Here is a 19561-nt window from a genome sequence, read left to right on the forward strand (position 1 = left end):
TTAGGAGGGGCTAGAGCTGGTGGAGCAAGTTCCCAAAGGTGGCTACCTGTGGCTTTTCTTATACTTAAAACAAAGCTGCTATTCATTGTTCAGTTCCCACTCGTTGACACCTGCCTGCCACTCTTCCTGGCTAGCCTCTGGTGTGTTTCTTACTCAACCTGGGTGCTTCTCCTGGTCTCTAGTCGCAGATGCAGCCCTTAGGCTCTTGTCAGTTTTGTCCCCCTGCTCCCAGGGACTCTTCAGAAGCCTGCTTCCTGGCTGTCCTTGCCTGCCTTCAGTGTTCTCCTCCACACCATTCTTTTCCCCTCCAGGGCATGCCTCCTCACACCCTCCTTTCCCCAGCTCCGGTGTGTTGGGTTTTTTTTTCCACTTCGCCCCGCCCCCTAGGCATTCGCCATGTCTCTGAGTTTCCCAACGTCTCTCTCTGGCTCAGGGCTTCTTCATGCTGAGCTCCATCAGCTCATCTGGAACTGGCACTCACTCCAGAACAGCCTCTTCCTCCCTGCCACCTCCCAGCTTCCTGATGCAAGTCCGGGAAGAACTGGTTTCCTTGCAGGACAAACAGTCTCCAACCTTTGCTCTCCTTCACATGAATGTATACATTAATGCTTTTTAAGAATATTGATACAGCTAAAGATGTTGCAAGAAGGCATTCTAAAATTAAAATCACTAATTACATGGTGAGGATGTTATGTTTATTAATAAAGGCACACTTGAAAAACTATATATGGCCTTTAATTGGCCCCTAAATTGACTTAAAGTTGTGAGGCAATCTGTATTTAGAATGGTTATGAAGCAACAAATATAATCATATCTGAACAACAATCAAGAAGGGAAATTGTGCATGCAAATGAAGCAATAATATAAGCACAAAAACTTTTTTATTACTGTATTTGAGACAAAGTTTAGTTTTGTAAGGAGAACAATATACATCACCTTAAAATTTGCTCAATCTTCTTTGATTTCATGAGAGTTAAGCCTGAGGTCTGGAAGAAGAAAAAGACTTACTCATTTAAGATTAAAATGTAGTAATGTAACTTTAACTTTGTTCCACCCTGCTCTATTCTTGGCATAACAAACATCCTCAGGCACCAACCTCTCTACACAAATGGACATGGCTAAGTTCGATGCTAATTAGGAAAAATTATCCAATTATGGCTACGATTATGCTGAGCTGGTAAAAACATTTTGCCACAGGTAGGAGGAACTTAGAAGGAAACACCCTAATAATTTTATATAAAAAGGCAAAGGAAACTGCTTGGCTTTGGAGCATTCTCAGTACTGGGTTTCCAGTGCTAAATTTTGGTGACTTGCAGCATTGTCTGTGGCTGGTACTATGTCTGTTTGGCTTTCTAGTGGATCCAGGTGGATTTCCTCTCCTGCTGGTGGTGGAGGATCAGTTAAAATGACTGGCATAGGAGGAAGCTTTCATATTGGTAGTGTATGTGGTTTTGGTGGGGGCTCTCATCCAGGATTCATCACTGGCTTAACCAGGGGAGCAGGTGGTGGCTTCAGTGGTGGCTATGGTGGTGGTTTCGGTAGCATCTCAGCTGGAGGAAGCTATGGAGGTACATTGTGTAGTAGTTCATTTGGGGGCTTGGGTACTGGCTTTGGTGGACCTGATAGCAACCTTCTTTCTGGTGGTGAAAAAGAAACCATGCAGAATCTTAATGATCGCTTAGCTAACTACCTTGATAAGGTGCATGCTCTGGAAGAGGCAAATGCTGATCTTGAATACAAAATCCATCAGTGGTATGAGAAACATGGTCCTGCTGCTGCTGAATTAACCCGTGATTACAGTAAATATTACCAAATAATTGAAGATCTTAGGAACCAGGTAATCATAATTTCTATCATTTTCAATGTTATGAACTTTACACACTTATACTACATCATGTTAAGTTGTAACTCATAACAAACAGAGTATATGTTGTTATTATTAAGTGAAGAATTTTACTCAACGTATGTGAATGTTTGCTATTTTCTTTAAAGAATACTTAAAACATTTCACTTTTACATGTATTAATCTACCAACTGATTTATACACATGCATATGCCCTGTTTATGAGGTATAATCATGTTATGCAATTTAAATTAAGATAATCATAATAGTTTCTGCTCTACAGTTGGGCATGTTCTGATTCTTAATGTCTGCATATGAAAAATCATTTGTTAAACTAGCAATGAAATATTTCATTTAAAGAAGAAATCATATCTTCCTTTATGCTCATGCAATATACAAACAATAATTTTAGACCCTGAATTTGCCCAGTTTTGTCTCAAAATTAACTAAAAAGGATATTTTGCATAGTTTTCATGCACGTATTGTCTCATTCTCTACAAACCTTTCTATCTAGATCATATCTGCAACTATTGGCAATGCCAGCATAGTCTTACAGATTGATAATTCCCAGCTTGCTGCTGAAGACTTCAGACTGAAGTAAGTTAAATAGCAAACATTTTTGGTAATGATGGCTTAGTAACAACTTCAGGCCATATTGTTGCCTCTGTGCTTAAGAATTCCACAGTGATTTCTGCTAAAGGCACCATATGGTGTTCAAAGCACTTTCTCTATAATTTTTTTGGCTTGACAAAAAAAATCTGAAGAACTGTCCCCAGAATCAAGAGTACAACATTAAAGCCACATATACAACTATAATTTTCACTATAGTTATATTCTCATTTAAAAAACGTTGGTAACTTTTGCCAACCACAAAAAATTATTTTAATATTATAAAAGCCTTAGTCTGTCTGTCCCAAACAACCAATCAGCGTGCTCCGAGAGTATTCTGGACAGGAGACAGCAGCAGCACGGCAGAGTGGGGGAAGGAGGGGGGCCAGCAACACTGGCCTTGCCCCCTGCCCCCAGCCCTGCTCCCTGCAGGTTGCAGCAATGGAGTGGGGGGGGTGAGGCCAGCACTGCTGGCTTCAGCTTCCCCCCAACCTGGACCTGTTCCCTGCAAGTGGCAGCAGCACGGGGTGCTTGCCAAGGGAGACAGAGGGGATGGCGGGGCAAGCTCCCCCCCCCCTCCCCCCCAGGAGATGGTGGTGGCACTCCATACCCCCACCACTATTCCTGATGGACAGTTGGATAGTAGAAAGATAAAATCATATTCTGTACAATAAATAACAAATGGATTATTTTCATACCTTCTCTACTGAAACATATACACTAGCGTTGAAATAATTAAAACACTTTCACATTATGTTTTTCTTGCCTGGAAAATGCCTTTTCTTCCTTTTTCTCCCCTTCTTTGTTTTCTCATATTCTTAATATTTTTAAGGTATGAAAATGAGCTGTTCCTGCATCGAAGTGTTGAAGCTGATAGCAATGGTTTGCGGAGAGTCCTAGATGACCTGACTATTGCTAAATCCAACCTGGAAGCACAGCTTGAAAGCCTGACTGAGGAGCTGGTGTATCTTAAGAAGAGCCATGAGGAGGTAAAAGCTTTGCTTTCCTTATGCAAATACCAATTGCAGTCCAACTCTCACTTATGTTGATATGGAGTCTTTCTATTGACTTTGATGGGATTTGGATCAGGTCATTACAGTAATGTAACCTCTAGATAGGGATGCTTGCATTGTTATGTAATAGCGCTTGACATAGTTATAGTAGCAATCAGTAAATTAAGGTTTAAGACCTTCCAGCATCTTTTGTCTAAAAGAAGCAAATTATTTAAAATTTGACTAGTTTTATGAACCATTGTCAAAACAATAAATAATGTAAAGTGGTTTAATTTCTCCCTGTTTCTTCTTTAATTGTAGTCAATTTAAAAATCAGAATTAATTAATCAATTAATTAATTATACTTGACTATTCTTTAACCAGGAAATGAAATCCCTGAAAAGTACTTCCACAGGTGATGTGAATGTAGAAATTAATGCTGCTCCAGGAATTGATCTGACTAAACTTCTGAATGACATGAGAGCACAGTACGAATCCCTGGCTGAACAAAATCGTAGAGAGGCTGAAGACCAGTTTAATAAAATGGTAAAAATGTGAAAGATGTCAAATCTTCTTATTGCATATTCAAACCCAAGGATTTGTTGTATCACACTGTATTCACTATATTGTTTATGAATTTTCCAGAGTCAACCACTGCAGAAACAGATCTATGATGATGCTGGGGCAGTAAGCTCAGCCACGAATGAGTTAACCGAAATGAAACGCACTATCCAAGGATTGGAGATTGAGCTACAAACAGTTATGGCCCAGGTTTGTAACAGGTGTCATTTCAGGAAGCAGGTGCATGACATTTTTATTTTTATAAAAAACTGTTATAATGCACAAAACGGCTTTGCTGATTAGTGCTTTATTAAATAAAGACGTCTTGCATTTAAAATATAATAACTTCTGTTTTCATAATTCAACTGTATTTAACACCCCCCCCCAGGCAAACTTAACTCCTAAATGAAGTACTAATGCCTGTAAAAATGGGAAATAATGGCTCTGAGTGTATGGAAATTAAAATAAACTAATTTATTTCAAACACTGTCCAAAATAATTCATAAAATTGATATCAACCAACTCAAAGGAGACATTATGTTACAAGATGCCACCCTCATTCCTTGCCACCCTCATTCCTTGCCTGCAACTTTAATTTATGTCAGTAAAATTTTTCTGGCACAGTGCATATCAATCAAATGGGAAAAGCATATAGGGAATAAAGTGAGATAAGAAAGAAGAGAAAACTATGAAGAAACATTTGTAAACTAATAGTCAAGATAATGTATTTTGGAATCTGATTAAGTGTCATAACTAGATGAAAACATTTATTCTACATCTTGGGCTTAACTAACTTTAACCTTCATTTGATACTCAGTGGAGCATTTAACCTTCATCAATAACATGTCATTTTTATTCACTAATAGAAATGCTCCCTTGAAGGCACCCTGGCAAGAACTGAAGAAAATTACAGTGCTCAGCTTTCACAAAGACAGCTGCATATTAGCAATCTGGAGGAACAGTTACAGCAGATCAGGTCTGAAATGGAGTGTCAGAATGCTGAATATGAACAGCTCCTGGGCATCAAAATACGTTTAGAGATGGAGATTGAAACCTACAGGCGCCTGCTAGATGGAGAAGGAGGGTAAGCAAACAAAATTATATGAATGCATCTTGAAAAGTGGAGCACCATAAATAATAAATATTACCATACCTTTTATTACAAGTTTTGTTCCTATAAAGAGAAATCTTGTAACGTGCTAACCAGTCCATTAGGGTGCATCTACATGTGCTATTAATGCTATAGAGCAGGGGCAGGCAATTACTTTGGTTGGAGGGCCCCTTAACGAGTTTTGGTGTGCTGTCGAGGGCCGTAAGAGTGGCCCTGGCCCTGGCCCTGGCCCTGGATCTTGACAAGCACCCTGCTCCCTGGTGACCATCTTGGGACCAGAAATCCTACCCCCTAACCTCTGACCTTTGCCATCAGAAGTCCCTCCTCTTGCCCCTGGAATAACTCCTTTTGGGAAGGGGGTTTGCCATATTGAAACCGGAAAAAATCAAAAACCTAAAAATCAAACCTCCACAATAACATATTTAAATTTTATTTTTTAGAAATAGTTTTGCCCTGATTTTGTGTGTGTTTGCATTGTGTATATAGAGGTGATTGCATACTAGCTCAAAATGAAGTCTTACTCTTGTATATTGTAGGAGGTGTGAAGGGGTAGGGGGTATGGGGTTTGTGGGGGGCTGTGGTTGTGTGTATGTGTGGATGTGCGTGTATGTTGCATGTGGGAGTATGTGTGGATGTGGGTAGGTGTGTGGGTATGGGAGGTTTGTGTGGGTAGGTATGGAGTGTTTGTGTGGGGGGGGTATTGTGGGGTGTGTGTGTGGCAGTGAGTGGGGCTCCCCCCAGAGGCACACAGGTGTGTGTGAGGGGTGTGGAATTTGTGGGGGGTGTGAGTGGGTGCATTGTTTGTGGGGTGTGTGATTTGTGTGTTGGGAAGGGTGTGGTTTGTGGGGGAGGTTTTGAGTGTATGGTGGGGTGTGCATGGGAGCCCCCCACACATGCCCCTGTGAGCCAGTCAACATTCATCCCCACCCCCACCCCACAACAGCTTGGAACCTGCCAACAGCATACAGCCCCATCCCACCGGTACCGATGGTACCAGTGGGGACCCATGTGCATAGCTCTGACCTGGTGTGCTTCACACCTGCTCTGGACTCGCCTGTCCAGGCTCAGCAGCAGCAGCGGCAGTGGGCAGAAACTATTGCTCGGCACAGAGGAAAAATGGCCCCTCCCCCTCACCACTGCCGGGCAGTTCTTGGTGCAGCTGCCCAAAGCCCACACTGTGCTGGGCTGCCCTGCTGTCACCACCGCCTCTAGGCTATCCAGTGCAGCAGCAGTGACAGTGCACAGCAGCTACAAGGCAACCTGGGCAGTGGTGACGCAGGGCAGCCTGGCATGGTGCAGGATCCAGGCAGCTGTACCAAGACCTGCCTCGCAGCGGCAAGGGGAAGAGGCTGCATTTCCCTCGTGCCAAACAACAGTTTCTGCCAGGCAGCTACCACTGCTGAGCCTGGGCAGGTGAGTCCAGAGCAGGCGCAGGGCATGCTGTGTCAGGGCTGTGTGTGTGGGTCCCCGCTGGTACCATGGGGCTGGGGCCGGCAGCGGTGGCAGCCGAAAGGAGCCACCACTGCCTAGGCTGCCTAGAAAGGCAGTCCAGCTGCAGAGCCACCCCAGCCCTGCTGCTCCCCAGGGGGCAGCAGGACATGCCACACCTGGGTGGCGCCTGGGCCAGGTGGGACCAAGGGACCAGCCGTGAGCCGGACAAAGCCTCTCCATGGGCCAAATCTGTCCCACAGGCCGATTTTGCCCACCCCTGCTATACAGCAAGGGCAGGCAACATATGGCTTGTGGGCCAGATTTGGCCCATCTAGCCATTCTATCTGGCCCATGGAGCCCCTCCAAAAGACAATTATTACTGGCCCACAGCTGCCCCTCTGAAAGCCAGTGGGAGGTGCAGGCTTTCAGAGGTGCCAACTGCAGGACGTGCGGGCTGCAGCAGCAGCTCTGGCTCTGGCTGCTAAGCAACTAACCCCCGTCCGAGCCTGGCCTAACCTGCCCTGCCCCAGCCCCAAGGTAGGGAATGCCGGAGACAAAGCTTCTGCCAAGCAGAGGCTTCTACCTGGTGACCCTGTGGTTGTTTCCCAGCCCTCCTTCCCTGTGAGAGTCAAACTTAAGGTAAAGGCCCCAGAGACTCCTGTTTGGAGAAAGCTGGGGGAAAGTGGGGGAGCAGTGGGTGATCGCCCCTCTCTGTGCCACACATGCAGCTCGTGGGACTCTACCCAGGGACTGCAGGAACAGCATGCCATTGGTCCAGGGCATCTCTGTGTCTCCACCTGTGGCTCCCAGCTAGAGTGCCGGGAAACCTACGTGGCGGCACAGAGCTGGCCCTGCCCAATTGCGTGATGCTCCCCACAACTCCTGGCACTGCAGGAGCTGCAGGACCCACACATGATCAGGTCAGGCCAGTTCCATGCTACTACATGCAGATCCCAGCACTACATCTAGGAGCCACACACCATTGGGCATTGGCAGGCTAGCTCTGTGCCACCACATGGGGATCCCAGCACTATATCCAGAAGCCACACGCCATTGGGCTAAGCCATTTCTGTGCCTCCATGTGCGGCTCCCCACTGGAATGCTGGGAGCCCCATGTGGAGGCATGGAACCAGTCCAGGCCAAAAGTATGCTGCTCCTGGCACTCCAGTGGGGAGCCTTGTGTAATCAAGCCAGGCCAGGCTGGCTCTGTGCCACCAGATGGTGCACAGCTCCCACCTGCAGGGCTGGGAGCCCCATCAAGCCAGGCTGGGTAAGTCCAGCTCCATCCCACCATGTGCAGCTCCCAGCACTGCAGCCAGGAGCCACATGCATTTAGGCCAGGCAAGGCAGGCTCTGTGCCTCCACATGTGGTTCCCAGCTGGAGTGCCAGGAGTCCGACATGAAGGTATTGAGCAAGTCTAGCCTGATGGTTCATGGCTCCCCACAGCTCTTGGCACTACAGCTGAGAGGCTCTGCCTGCCACAGACCTTGAGCAGCCCCAAGGGCCTGCCATCTGCTGCTACTGCTGATGCCAGCAGTGAGGGTGATGTGTGCGTGTGGGGGGAATGAGGGGATGTGGGTATGGTGAAGTGTGTGTGTGGGTCCCCCCGCACACCCCCCATGGCATACAGCCCCCGCCACTGGCAGCAGCAGCAGCAGGTGGTGGGCTCTTGGGGCATTCATGGCCAGCGCAGACAGAGTCCCCTGGCTGAAGTGCCAGGAACCACAGGTAACTGTGCAATCAGGCAAGGCTGACTTTGTGCCTTCACTTGGGACTCCCAGCACTGTAGCCGGGAGCTGCAAGTAGAGTCACAGAGCTCACCTGGCCTGGTCTGGTACAATCACATGCAACTCCCACGGCTCCTGGCTGCACTGCTGGGAGCCCCATCTGGTGGCATGGATCCAGTCCAGCCTGATGGTGCATGGCTCTCCACCAGAAGCAGGACAGCTCCCAGCCAGCCCCTGGATGTGCAGAGAAGCACACAGCTCCCTAGTCCCAATGCTGCTTGGCTCAAGCCAGAAGCTAAGCAGCACTGAAATAGGTGGGGGGCAGAGAGCTATCCCATCCTGGCGCTGCTCGGCTCCCAGCTCCTGTGAGGAGCCAAGAGCTGAGTAGCACCAGGACCAGAGGAGTTCCCTGTCTTCTGTGGCCCCTAGTATTGGGGATGACGGGGAATACATTTGTTCCCAGTCAGCATCTACACATGTGCTACTGCACAGTATCTACTGTGCAGTTAGTTTACTACCTGTATTTACAAGTAATAGCTCACTGCACAGTAGACTAATTTACTGCACAGTAAATGGTGTGCATGTGTAGACGGTGACGCTTTACTGTGTAGATTAGTCTACTGAACAGTAAAGCATCTCGTGTAGACACGTTCTTACAGTGCTAAAAAACTATAATTCCCAACAACATCCATGGAAGTGGGAGGCTTTCAATAACTTGCAACACTGAGGAGCACTTTGAAGACCTGAGCCCACTGTTAAAATACGACCCTTTTAGTTTCTAAAAGGAGAGGGGGTTTTTACCCTACCAGCACCAGAAACCCGATCTTCCAAGAATATGAATAATAATTCCCTCAATTCCCACTGATTTCAATTTGAACTAAGGTCAATGAACATTTAAAAATTCTGGGCCTTGCGTGTCAAAATAATATCTACTAAAAGATTATTTCTTTCCCGTTGCACATTTTTTTTTTTTTTTTCCTTAAATGATCTTAAGAAATAAAAATATTTGCAATGCTCTGTTGTGTGATCTAAGGCACTAATGCAACAAATATAGAACTCAGCCTTTTCATACATTTCTAAACAGTGTAAGTGAATTTAAAATACTGGATCAATTCCTTGTTCTGTCTCAGCATCTGCAAATGTTATAGAACTTTATTTAATGTGCAGCTTCAAATATTTGAAAATGGCCACACTAAAAAGGAATTTATCATAAAAGTATTAATTTTTACCAGTTAACAATAAGAAGCCAGCTAAAAATTTGATATGCATAACACAATAAAACACACCATCATAATATAAACAATTGCTTGTTTGTTCTCATTAAACACATTTTGGTGAAATCCATTATTTACTTTTTTACATAGCACAAAAAAACTATCCAACAGCTCTCAAAGTGTACTAGTAGTTCTAATGATTACAAAATAGACATTGTCACCTGCCATGCTGTTTCCAGAAAGAGACAACAAATTTAGTTTTGAAACCAGGATTTTGATCTCCTAGAATTCTAGCAGTACTGTAACTAATGAGTATTGATTATTTTTAACAGTGGTTTTGGATCTGGAGGTTATGGACCCCAAGAATCAAGAGTTCAAATCAAAGGTAATTATATACATTCCTTCTTTTTCTTCTAGTGTAAGCTGGTATTACATAGATGTAATAATGCACATTGTAAAATCAATCAATTTCCCCATGCTGTAAACAAATTTTGAGCTCATGGTAACAAAAGATTTTTTTTTATAACCATACAAACTGGTTAAGGACCAAAAATTCTTATTAACCTCAAGGGACACTGAATCAGGACTTTGTTCCTTATACTGTGTTAGCATTCAACCACAACAAAATTCTGAAAGATCCTGGTGAGATACAAGCACCTTCAAATCCCATTTAGGTCCAAAGGAGACATTCAGAATTCCAAAGGACTGAGTTAAGATACTGGAAAAGAATTCATAATTCAGAATAAATAAAATGGCAGATTTTCATCAATACTGCTATTGGGGTTAGTGTTTTGACACCTTTTTCATGTTGGTAAGTAACTTTGCAAACACCCATAGAGCAGCCAAAAATACAGCTGAAGTTCTTAAACATATAAAGCATTTCCCAGGAAAGTTTACAGTGTCATAAGACTTAACACATCCTATATTTATTTTATAGGATCAGAATTTTTACTCTATGTGACTTTTTCTTTTAATATCTTGATGGAGATTACTGTCAATATTTTATTTTTAGAACCATATAAAACTCAAGTGATTAAGACAATTGTTGAAGAGTTGGTGGATGGCAAAATAGTCTCATCTGAAGTCAAATCAGTTGAAGAAAAGCCAGTTAAATAAACAACAAACTGGAACAGAGGACCTTTTATAGATGCCAAAAGACAGAGCGAAGAACAAGGAAGACTTCTGGACAAATGCTGAATTTTAAGTGGTTTAATAGTTTCATGCCTTAAAACTGAGGGGTGTAGTTAAAGTTTATTTTCTTTTTGTTCTTGCTTTGCTGAGGTGTACACTTCATAGATACTGAAAGTGCATTCTATTTGATGTTCATTTTTCAATAAATTTGTTAAAAATGGTTATTTGATTTTCAAAATTTAAAGATAATCAGGACTAATGCAAATAATTATCATTACATTTTCTGATTATCTTTAAATTTTTAAAATCTTTTCCTGATTGTCAAACATCTGTGAAATCTAAGCAAATTTTGATTTTTGAACTCTGAAACTTATACTAATGATACTCAAAAGCTCTAAGCAACTGATTGAGCAGAAAGCAAAGTAGAAATGCACCTTATAGACTAATTCAGGTGTGTTAAACATATGGCCTATGGGGTTGGTCTGGCAAGCAGAACCATTTCATCTGGCTTGCTAGTAGTCCTGTGAACTACTAGAAAGTTGGGGGGCATTGTTTGCTGCAGAAAGGGATCTCAGGACCCCAATGGACATGGCCACCAGTGGCAGCTCCCAAGCTCTGGGCTGTCACCCACTTGCAGGCTGCCACTGCCACAAGCCTCCGGATCTCCGCACCCATGCTGATGCCCGAATGCAGCCCCACACCACAACCTGCCCCCAGACCCACACTGCTGCCTGGCCCAAAGCCCCGGCCCCACACTGCAACCTGAACAGGATCCCATTGCAGTGCCCAGGGATCTAGCCCAGGAGGAGCCCCTGCAATTCAGATCTAGCCCATGGCCTGGGATGAGTTTGATACCCATGAACTAACTGAATCAGAGATGCACAAGCTTTCATGAACAAGGATTTGCTTCATCATATGCGTAAGTGAGCTCTCCCTTATCACACAGCTTGTGTGTTGCTCATTCAGTTAGTCTATAAGGTGCATCTCTATCCTGCCTTCTGCCTGACTTTAGACTAACACAGCTAACCTCCTGTATCTGATTTATTATTGTACAAAATATAACATATTAATATGAGAAAATTAAACTCTCGTGATTTTTTACAAAGATAAACAAGAGCAGTTACTTTTTTCGGCGACTAGGCTGTATTTTATATCATTGGGACTTATATATCTATGCACTTTTAAAAATACTACTAGATGCCTGTTTGCATCTTCAAGGAAGGCCTTCAATATGGTATCCCACACCATACTGGTGAACAAGTTAAGAGGCTGTGACTTGGATGACTGCACGGTCCAGTGGGTGGCGAATTGGCTAGAGGGTCGTACCCAGAGAGTCGTAGTGGATGGGTCGGTATCGACCTGGAAAGGTGTGGGCAGTGGGGTCCTGCAGGGCTCGGTCCTTGGACCGATAGTCTTCAATGTCTTCATCAGCGACTTGGACGAGGGAGTGAAGTGTACTCTGTCCAAGTTTGCGGATGACACAACTATGGGGAGAAGTGGACACACCGGAGGGCAGGGAACAACTACAAGCAGACCTGGACAGGTTGGACATATGGGCAGGAAACAACAGACTGCAATTCAACAAAGAGAAATGCAAAGTGCTGCACCTAGGGAGGAAAAATGTCCAGCATACCTACTGCCTAGGAAATGACCTGCTTGGTGGAACGGAAGTGGAAAGGGATCTTGGAGTCCTAGTGGACTCCAAGATGAACATGAGTCGTCAATGTGACGAAGCCATCAGAAAAGCTAATGGCGCTTTATCATGTATCAGCAGATGCATGACGAACAGAACCAAGGAGGTGATAATTCCCCTCTATCGGGCGCTGATCAGACCACAGTTGGAATACTGCGTGCAATTTTGGGCGCTGCACTTCAAGAGGGATGTGGATAACCTGGAGACGGTCCAGAGAAGGGCCACTCGTATGGTTAAGGGCTTGCAGGCCAAGCCCTATGAGGAGAGACTGGGGCACCTGGACCTCTACAGCCTCCGCAAGAGAAGGTTGAGAGGCGACCTTGTGGCTGGCTATGGGTTCATCATGGGGGGCACAGAAGGGAATTGGTGAGGCTTTACTCACCAAGGCGCCCCTGGGGGTTACAAGAAATAATGGCCATAAGCTAGCAGAGAACGGATTTAGACTAGACATTAGGAAGACCTTCTTCACAGTTCGAGTGGCCAAAGTCTGGAATGGGCTCCCAAGGGAGGTGGTGCTCTCCCCTACCCTGGGGGTCTTCAAGAGGAGGTTAGATAGGCATCTAGCTGGGGTCATCTAAACCCAGCACTCTTTCCTGCCTATGCAGGGGGTCGGACTCGAAGATCTATTGAGGTCCCTTCCAACCCTAACATCTATGAATCTATATGCCTAAATTCCTTTGAAAATCTAGTCCCTGGAGACATCAATCCTACTGACTTTCAACAGACTTAGGTTTATTATTTTTATTTTTTTTAATTCAACTTAGATACTAAAACCATTTAAATGTTTTTGAAAATTTTACTCAATCTAACAATTTGATGTTGTGAATCTTGCAAATTCATTTCCTCAACAAGACTGAATAGAGGTTTCCACTGAATCTGATCGATGTAAGCAGATTCTGTTATGCCGGTGTTAATTTTCAAGGCATACAATAGGAGATAAAACTTAGAATGCAGGACCCTTTAAGGATGATTCATATGCTGGCATCACAACAGCCACTGAATTTTAAGACAATCTGACCCAACAATCTCAACATGGTCTTTGTTGACACCTGGCAACTTTGTTCTGCCTTCACCATCTGGACAAAATTCACGTAGCTCTGATGAAGGGAAGAAACTCTTGAGCTCTCTGTACATAACAAATTTCAGTCAGTAACCCAAAGGCCAGTTTCTCTACAGATTTTACCACCCATGAGCATAAAAATAAGCATATCAACTGAATTAAAGAAAAGCAAAGAAAAACAAAATAGGAAAATCAAATTGAAAATAAAAATAAATGAGTTTTGTGTAAATGCTGAGTAAAAATGCAATAAAACAGATAATGGTTTAAATAATTTAGTATTATCAATCCCATAGAAAATACAGGCAGAAGGGAGGACAGAGTGGCACTTTAGAAACTAATTAAAAAAGATGTAAGCTTTTGTAGGTATCATAGCTATTCATAACATCTGATAAAGGGTGTCATGACACCCTTTCATTGTTAAGCATGCAAACACCTACACATGATTCACAAGATAAGCCAATGTCAAAAACATCTGACCTGTTACCATCTCTCTGCATACTTTGCAACTGAAAAAATGCTCTATTATTTTTCCATAGTCTAAAAACAAATGAAAACTAAGAGCTGGCATTTTCCAAGATGTTGAGTCTAAGAAAGTTGAGAATCACTGGCTTATGCCTTTCTGAACAAGTTAATCTCTAAAGCAGGGGCGGGCAAAATCCAGCCTGCCAGGCCATTCTATCCGACGCACAGGGCCCCTAAAAAATTTAGAAAATTAATATTTATCTGCCCCAGCAGCCTGTCAAAGCTGACAAGAGGCAGAGGCAGTAGGACCCAGAGGGAGCCTCAGCAGGACTGAACAGTCCAGCCCCACCCACCCCCAGCCATTTCACTCCCTTCCTGCCCCCGCCCCCCGCTCCTGCTCTACCTCCAACTCCAGCTCCAGCACCACATGGCTGCTGGCTGCATCATGGGACCAGGGAGCACAGGGCCATGCCAGTACGGTGGGGCAGGGGGGGCGGGGGGCGCACGTGCGCACACATAGGCTGAGTCCTACACACACACCCCATCATACACGTGCTCCCCAACCCCCCTTGCACTGCCATACACACAGACCCCCCACATCCCCTCACACACCCCAGGCACCATCCCCCCCACAAATCCCATACCCACCCACACCCCATATATCCACACACACCCCCACATGCTCTCTCACCCCCACATACCCACACACCCACAATCACCCACAAACCTATACCCACCCCCCACAATATCAAGAGTAAGACTTCATTTTAAGCTATTGTGCAATCACCTCTATGTACACTACACAAACACATGTAAATCAGGACAAAAATATTTTTTAAACCAAATTAATGTAGTAGATGTTTGCTTTTTAGAATATAATTTGGTATTTTTCTGGTTAGCAAAACCCCTTGTTGAAAGGAGTACTTCCAGGGGCAAGGGGAGGGACTTTGAGTGGCAAAGGTCAGGGGTTAGGGGGAAGGGACTTCCAGTCACAAGATGACAACGGGGGTGGGGCATCTGTCAAAGGGCAGGGCTACCAATGCGGTCCTCAACAGCTTGCCAAAATTTGGTAAACAGCCTTGCCTTCAAAATAATTGCCCACCCCTGCTCTAAAGGCTAAGAAGTATAGGTACTCAAGAAGACCATGGCGGAAGAACTCTAATTTTCAAGCTTTACTCTAAGTGCCCAAGGTTAGGTTGGGAGGAAGCAGAACACACATAAGTCCCTGTGGGGCAGGGGAGCTCAGAGCCTGCCTGCATGGCCCAGGCACAGTAGGTAGGGGGTCTCTTGTATGCTTCCCAGCATGGCCCATGGGCCCTCCAGGCTGCTGAAGACTCCTGAGTGGAGTTGAATGACCGAGCCAGCTGACTGGCACTAGCCACCCAATTGGAGACATTACAGCCGCCCATCTGGACACCACCCCCCCTCCACATACACACACACACAAAACCCAGGCCTCCTGCCCAGGCACTGTTTCCCTTCCTTTCTCCCTCCCCAACCTTCCAGGGGTGTACACCAGGGTGTGGGGGAATGTAACATGAGGAAGAGATGTACCTCACTTTAATCAAATATTGAACCTGCCAAACTGTTAGTTTGTGTAATAAACAAAAAATGTGCAACACTACCTGGTCCAGAACTTGGAATCTTCTCCTCAGTTAATATTAAGAAAGTGGGGAAAGACCTAGCGAGTTTGCTCTGAAAGGCAGGTGGAGTAAATTCCAACCCTAGCATTGGGTCTTGGGTTACCTGGTCCCCCTCTCCTTCTGCACTGCTGCTTCCCAGAGTGGGTCCTGCCAAATGTCTTCCTGGCTCCTCAGACCACAGGTCAACAGCTCCCACATGCCATATCTCCTGTTCCAGCCCCCCCCTCCCACCCTCCCTCCCCATCCCCAGCATCCCTCAATCAATGCACAGCGTGAAGCCTTCCCCTACTGCCTCCATCCAGGGCACCCCCCATGGGACACTCAGACATGTCACCCTAGGGAACAATCTCTGGAGTGGGGGTCTCCATGGTGGAGGGGGGGGGCAGCAGCCTACCCCACCACTCTGGCCTGGAAGGAAAATAGTCTCCACATGGGAGGCAGTGCTGACGCCATTCAGGGATGCAATAGCTGGACCCCAAGCAGTTTCTGACCCTATGCATAAACTCCTTATCCTGGTGCTACGACTCCCAGCTCTATAGTGGTACATGTGACCTCCCTCAGAGTGGCTGCCCATCCATAGACCTTGTTCTTGGACCTTCACAGAACATTCCTGGTCCTGGACAGCTCGTTCCAGTGCCATGGCACTGCAGGTGCAAGCAGTCACCAACTTGTCCATTCCTACCCCCCACATCTATCATCCCCTTGGGTCCTTATGTTGCCAGTGTCATTTACACACATCTCTAGTGCTCTGCAGGTGCCCAGCTAACCATCCTGGATCCAGTATCTCAGGCTCCATAACTGGGCCTTCCATGCCCAAATACAGAGCCTGAAGACAAGGGAGACATCAAGGGACCTATGGTGAGTCCCATGTCTGGACTCTTTCCCCCATCCAGGGCCAGAAGCTACACAGCTGCTCATAACCCAGCACTGAACATGCTGTGAAACACCTGCATTCTGCCTCCCAACTGGGTAAGCACAGATGACTGGGTTCCATCTCCCTGCTGTGGGAACTGGGAGGGCTGGAAAACCCAAGTTTCAGGGCATGGAGGCATCAACCTTCTCCAGTTCTTTGAGGGGGAGGGAGTAGGGAAGAATTCCTGTTTCCTGCTCCTCCTTACCTACAGTGGCGCTCATTCGTAGCTGCTCTGCCAAACGGCACATGGAGGATCACCAGTGAAAACCTGAAGATTTACCTATCAGTTACATCTCAAGTGTGGGGCTAAAAAAAAGGTTTCAGTATATATCGGGGTCTGTTTGGGTTAGGGTTTGAGTCAGATGGATCCGGATAAACACACTGGCCTCTCCCAGGAAAGCAATGTGACTTGGGGTGGTCTGATGACAATTCTCCAGATTTATGGCCCCACTGAATGTAACACAGAATAATAATCCCCCAACAACAGTAGGGGGACTGAGCCTGATGTCTCTGCTTTATTCCAGACCAGTGATGTGGGGGTTGAAGGGTAAAGTTGTTTAAGAGGTATGAGGTCAGTGAGGAGCGTTAATAAATCAGTATCATCAGTCTTCCACATGAACAATCATTGAGCCAAGACTGTGGCAGAAGGCCACCTCTGTTTCTTCCCAAAAACTCTGCTCTGTGACAATTTGGTTAGTATGGGCCCTGCAGAGGATACACACCCTACCCTATCTCTTTTTGTAACCTGAGTTGGATACATTCCTGAGGAAGAGGGGAAACCTGCTCACTCTGCCTACGTGACTGGCATCACGTACCTGGGTGAGGGGCTTGAGCTCCCTAGTGGACTAGAGACTGCCAGTCTGCCCAGCAACCAGTGATGCATTTCAAATTGATTGGCTAGCAGCCAACAGGTGCTGACCTCCATTGGACCACGTAAATGAGGTCATAAGGGCTATATAAGTTAAGGACTGCCCAGGAGGAGGAGGAGTAGCCATGATGAAAACTCAGAGAGAAGAGCTGGACTATCTGAAACATGCTCTCTCTGGAAACTCATGATCAATGAACCGCTTGCCTCCAGAGGGAATCTCCACCTGCCCCTGGGTGATACTTGTGAGTAAGCTACCTGAGATCTAACTAGACGTATAGCTTTCAGTAACTCAGATGTGTGATCAAAGGCTATCTCAGCCACACTGTTTGCTCTATGGGATTTCTCTGATACTACACAACTCTGTACCCTATTCCAACCCTACTCCTTGTAACCAATAAAGTTCTCCTTTGTACCTAGCATGGGAAACTTATTGGGAGTGGGTCTAGATTATGCCTTAGGGTCTCCTTGGTTCAGCTCACTAAGGAAGACCACTACTTGTGCTTCCGACTGAGGGAAGCATCCCAAGTTCTTGAAGTGAGTCAAGTACCCTTGAGGGCTACTAGGCCTGTGTTTCCCAGGGGGCAATGTGCCAGGATTAAGCCTGTCCCTGGGTGGTGGCAGTAATACCCCCAGGCTAGTGAGTATGCTCCAGAAAGGGGGGTCAGTTAGACATGAGGCACCCCCAAGGAGGCACTCGGAGCCTGGAAGGTGGTTGGGCGTAGTAAGGTGGGTGGCTCAGTGCAGAAGCACCCCCTACTGGCCCGCCACAAAGACCATGCTGAATATCAGAGCAGGCAACCACATCCTTCCCTATGAGTACATCCCCGCTTACCAAGGAATCACATTAGACCATTCCCTCACCTATACATATCATGTTCAGAAAGTCAGCCGTAAAGTCTCTGCACAGGCAGCTGCCTTAAGATGTTTAGCCAGCACAACACAGAGTGACAACTTCAAAGGCTAGGGAAAGACATTACACATACAGTAGAACCCTGACTTACACGTATGTTGTGTTCCTGAGAAACCTCGAGTATCGCGAATTCATGCAACTTGAGGTGAATTTTCCCATAGGAAATAATAGAAAAGTGAGGGGTTGCGTTCCTTGGACCTCACATTTATGACACCAAAGGCACCAAATACAACCTTTATCAACCAATACTTTATTTATTATGTTACAAAAATGTACTGTAAACATATTTATTAATTTACATTATAAGTAAAATAATAAAAGAATACAAAATGGACATGCAACAATCTTCAATCCATCTATCACTGGGAAGCCGAGTTTTCATCCAGGTTGAACACACATCAAAAGATGGTGGTGATCTCTCTCCCTCAGAAGTGGAGGACTGAGAGTCAGTTGATTGAGTCAAGATAGTGCTGTCCCACTTCCTGAAGAACTTGTCCAAGGAAGACTGCACCGAGCAGTGTCATTTCTCTCTGTAAAGCTCCGTGAAGCAGGCATTGGCTTCCTTCATCAGCCTGGCAACCTTAGCACTTCTTTCACGATTGGAGTCATTTTCATCAAAGAAGGCTAGGTAACCATCCAAAAGTTTGAACACATCAGCCATGCCTTTCATCATGAGAACTCGGGGGGAGGGCCTTTCATTTTCTTCCATGGGCTCTTCCTCTTCATGGCGCTCCCTATCCAGCTCAAGATGATCCTCATTTGAGAGTTCCTCCCTATGGGAATCGAGCAGCTCAGCCATGTTTTCCTTGTCGACCTGCCCAAAGCCCCCACTCTTAGCCATCTCAGCGATCTCATGCCTTGCATCACTGATAAATTCATCAGCAGCAAAGCCTCGGAAATCATTCACAACAGCAGGCCAGATGTTTTTCCAGACACGATTAAGGCATTGCTGCGTAACATCATTCCAGGTGTCTCTGATGATGTCTATGGCTATCTTGATGTTAAATGCCTTCCAAAATTCTTTGATATTTGCCTTTTCTTTTGATTGTCTCATTGATAAGCTTCTTGAAGGTCCACCATAGGTAATAGCTCTTGAAATCTCAAATAATGCCCTGATCCATGCACTGGATGAGTGATGTTGTGTTCGGTGGCGAGAACAACACCCTAATGTTCTCACTGAGGTCGCCAAGGCTTAGGGGGTGTCCTGTAGCTTTATCAAGAAGCAGTAGAATTTTGAAAGGCAGATTTTGCCTGTCATGATAAGCCCTCAATTCCAAATGCAGCAGACTGGAAAAATAATCTTCAAACAATGATCCAGTAACCCATCCTTTCCGGTTGGCTCTCCAATAAAGAGGCAGATGCCCTTTTGCATACCCCTTAAATGCTCAAGAG

The 19561-nt window shown here is 45.5% G+C and overlaps 1 protein-coding gene across 1 annotated transcript; it reads left to right on the forward strand.

Moving 5' to 3' along the window:
- Positions 1-317: 317 nt before the first annotated feature.
- Positions 318-11734, forward strand: KRT24 (keratin 24). The gene is made up of 8 exons (XM_019500021.2): positions 318-1837; positions 2358-2440; positions 3285-3441; positions 3829-3990; positions 4090-4215; positions 4872-5089; positions 9822-9874; positions 10502-11734. The coding sequence occupies exons 1-8, from the start codon at positions 1337-1339 to the stop codon at positions 10603-10605; spliced, it is 1404 nt and encodes a 467-aa protein (XP_019355566.1). The 5' UTR covers positions 318-1336; the 3' UTR covers positions 10606-11734.
- The last annotated feature ends 7827 nt before the right edge of the window (positions 11735-19561 follow it).

The sequence above is a fragment of the Alligator mississippiensis genome, chromosome 4 (genome assembly GCF_030867095.1).
Source record: "Alligator mississippiensis isolate rAllMis1 chromosome 4, rAllMis1, whole genome shotgun sequence".
Taxonomy (NCBI): domain Eukaryota; kingdom Metazoa; phylum Chordata; order Crocodylia; family Alligatoridae; genus Alligator; species Alligator mississippiensis.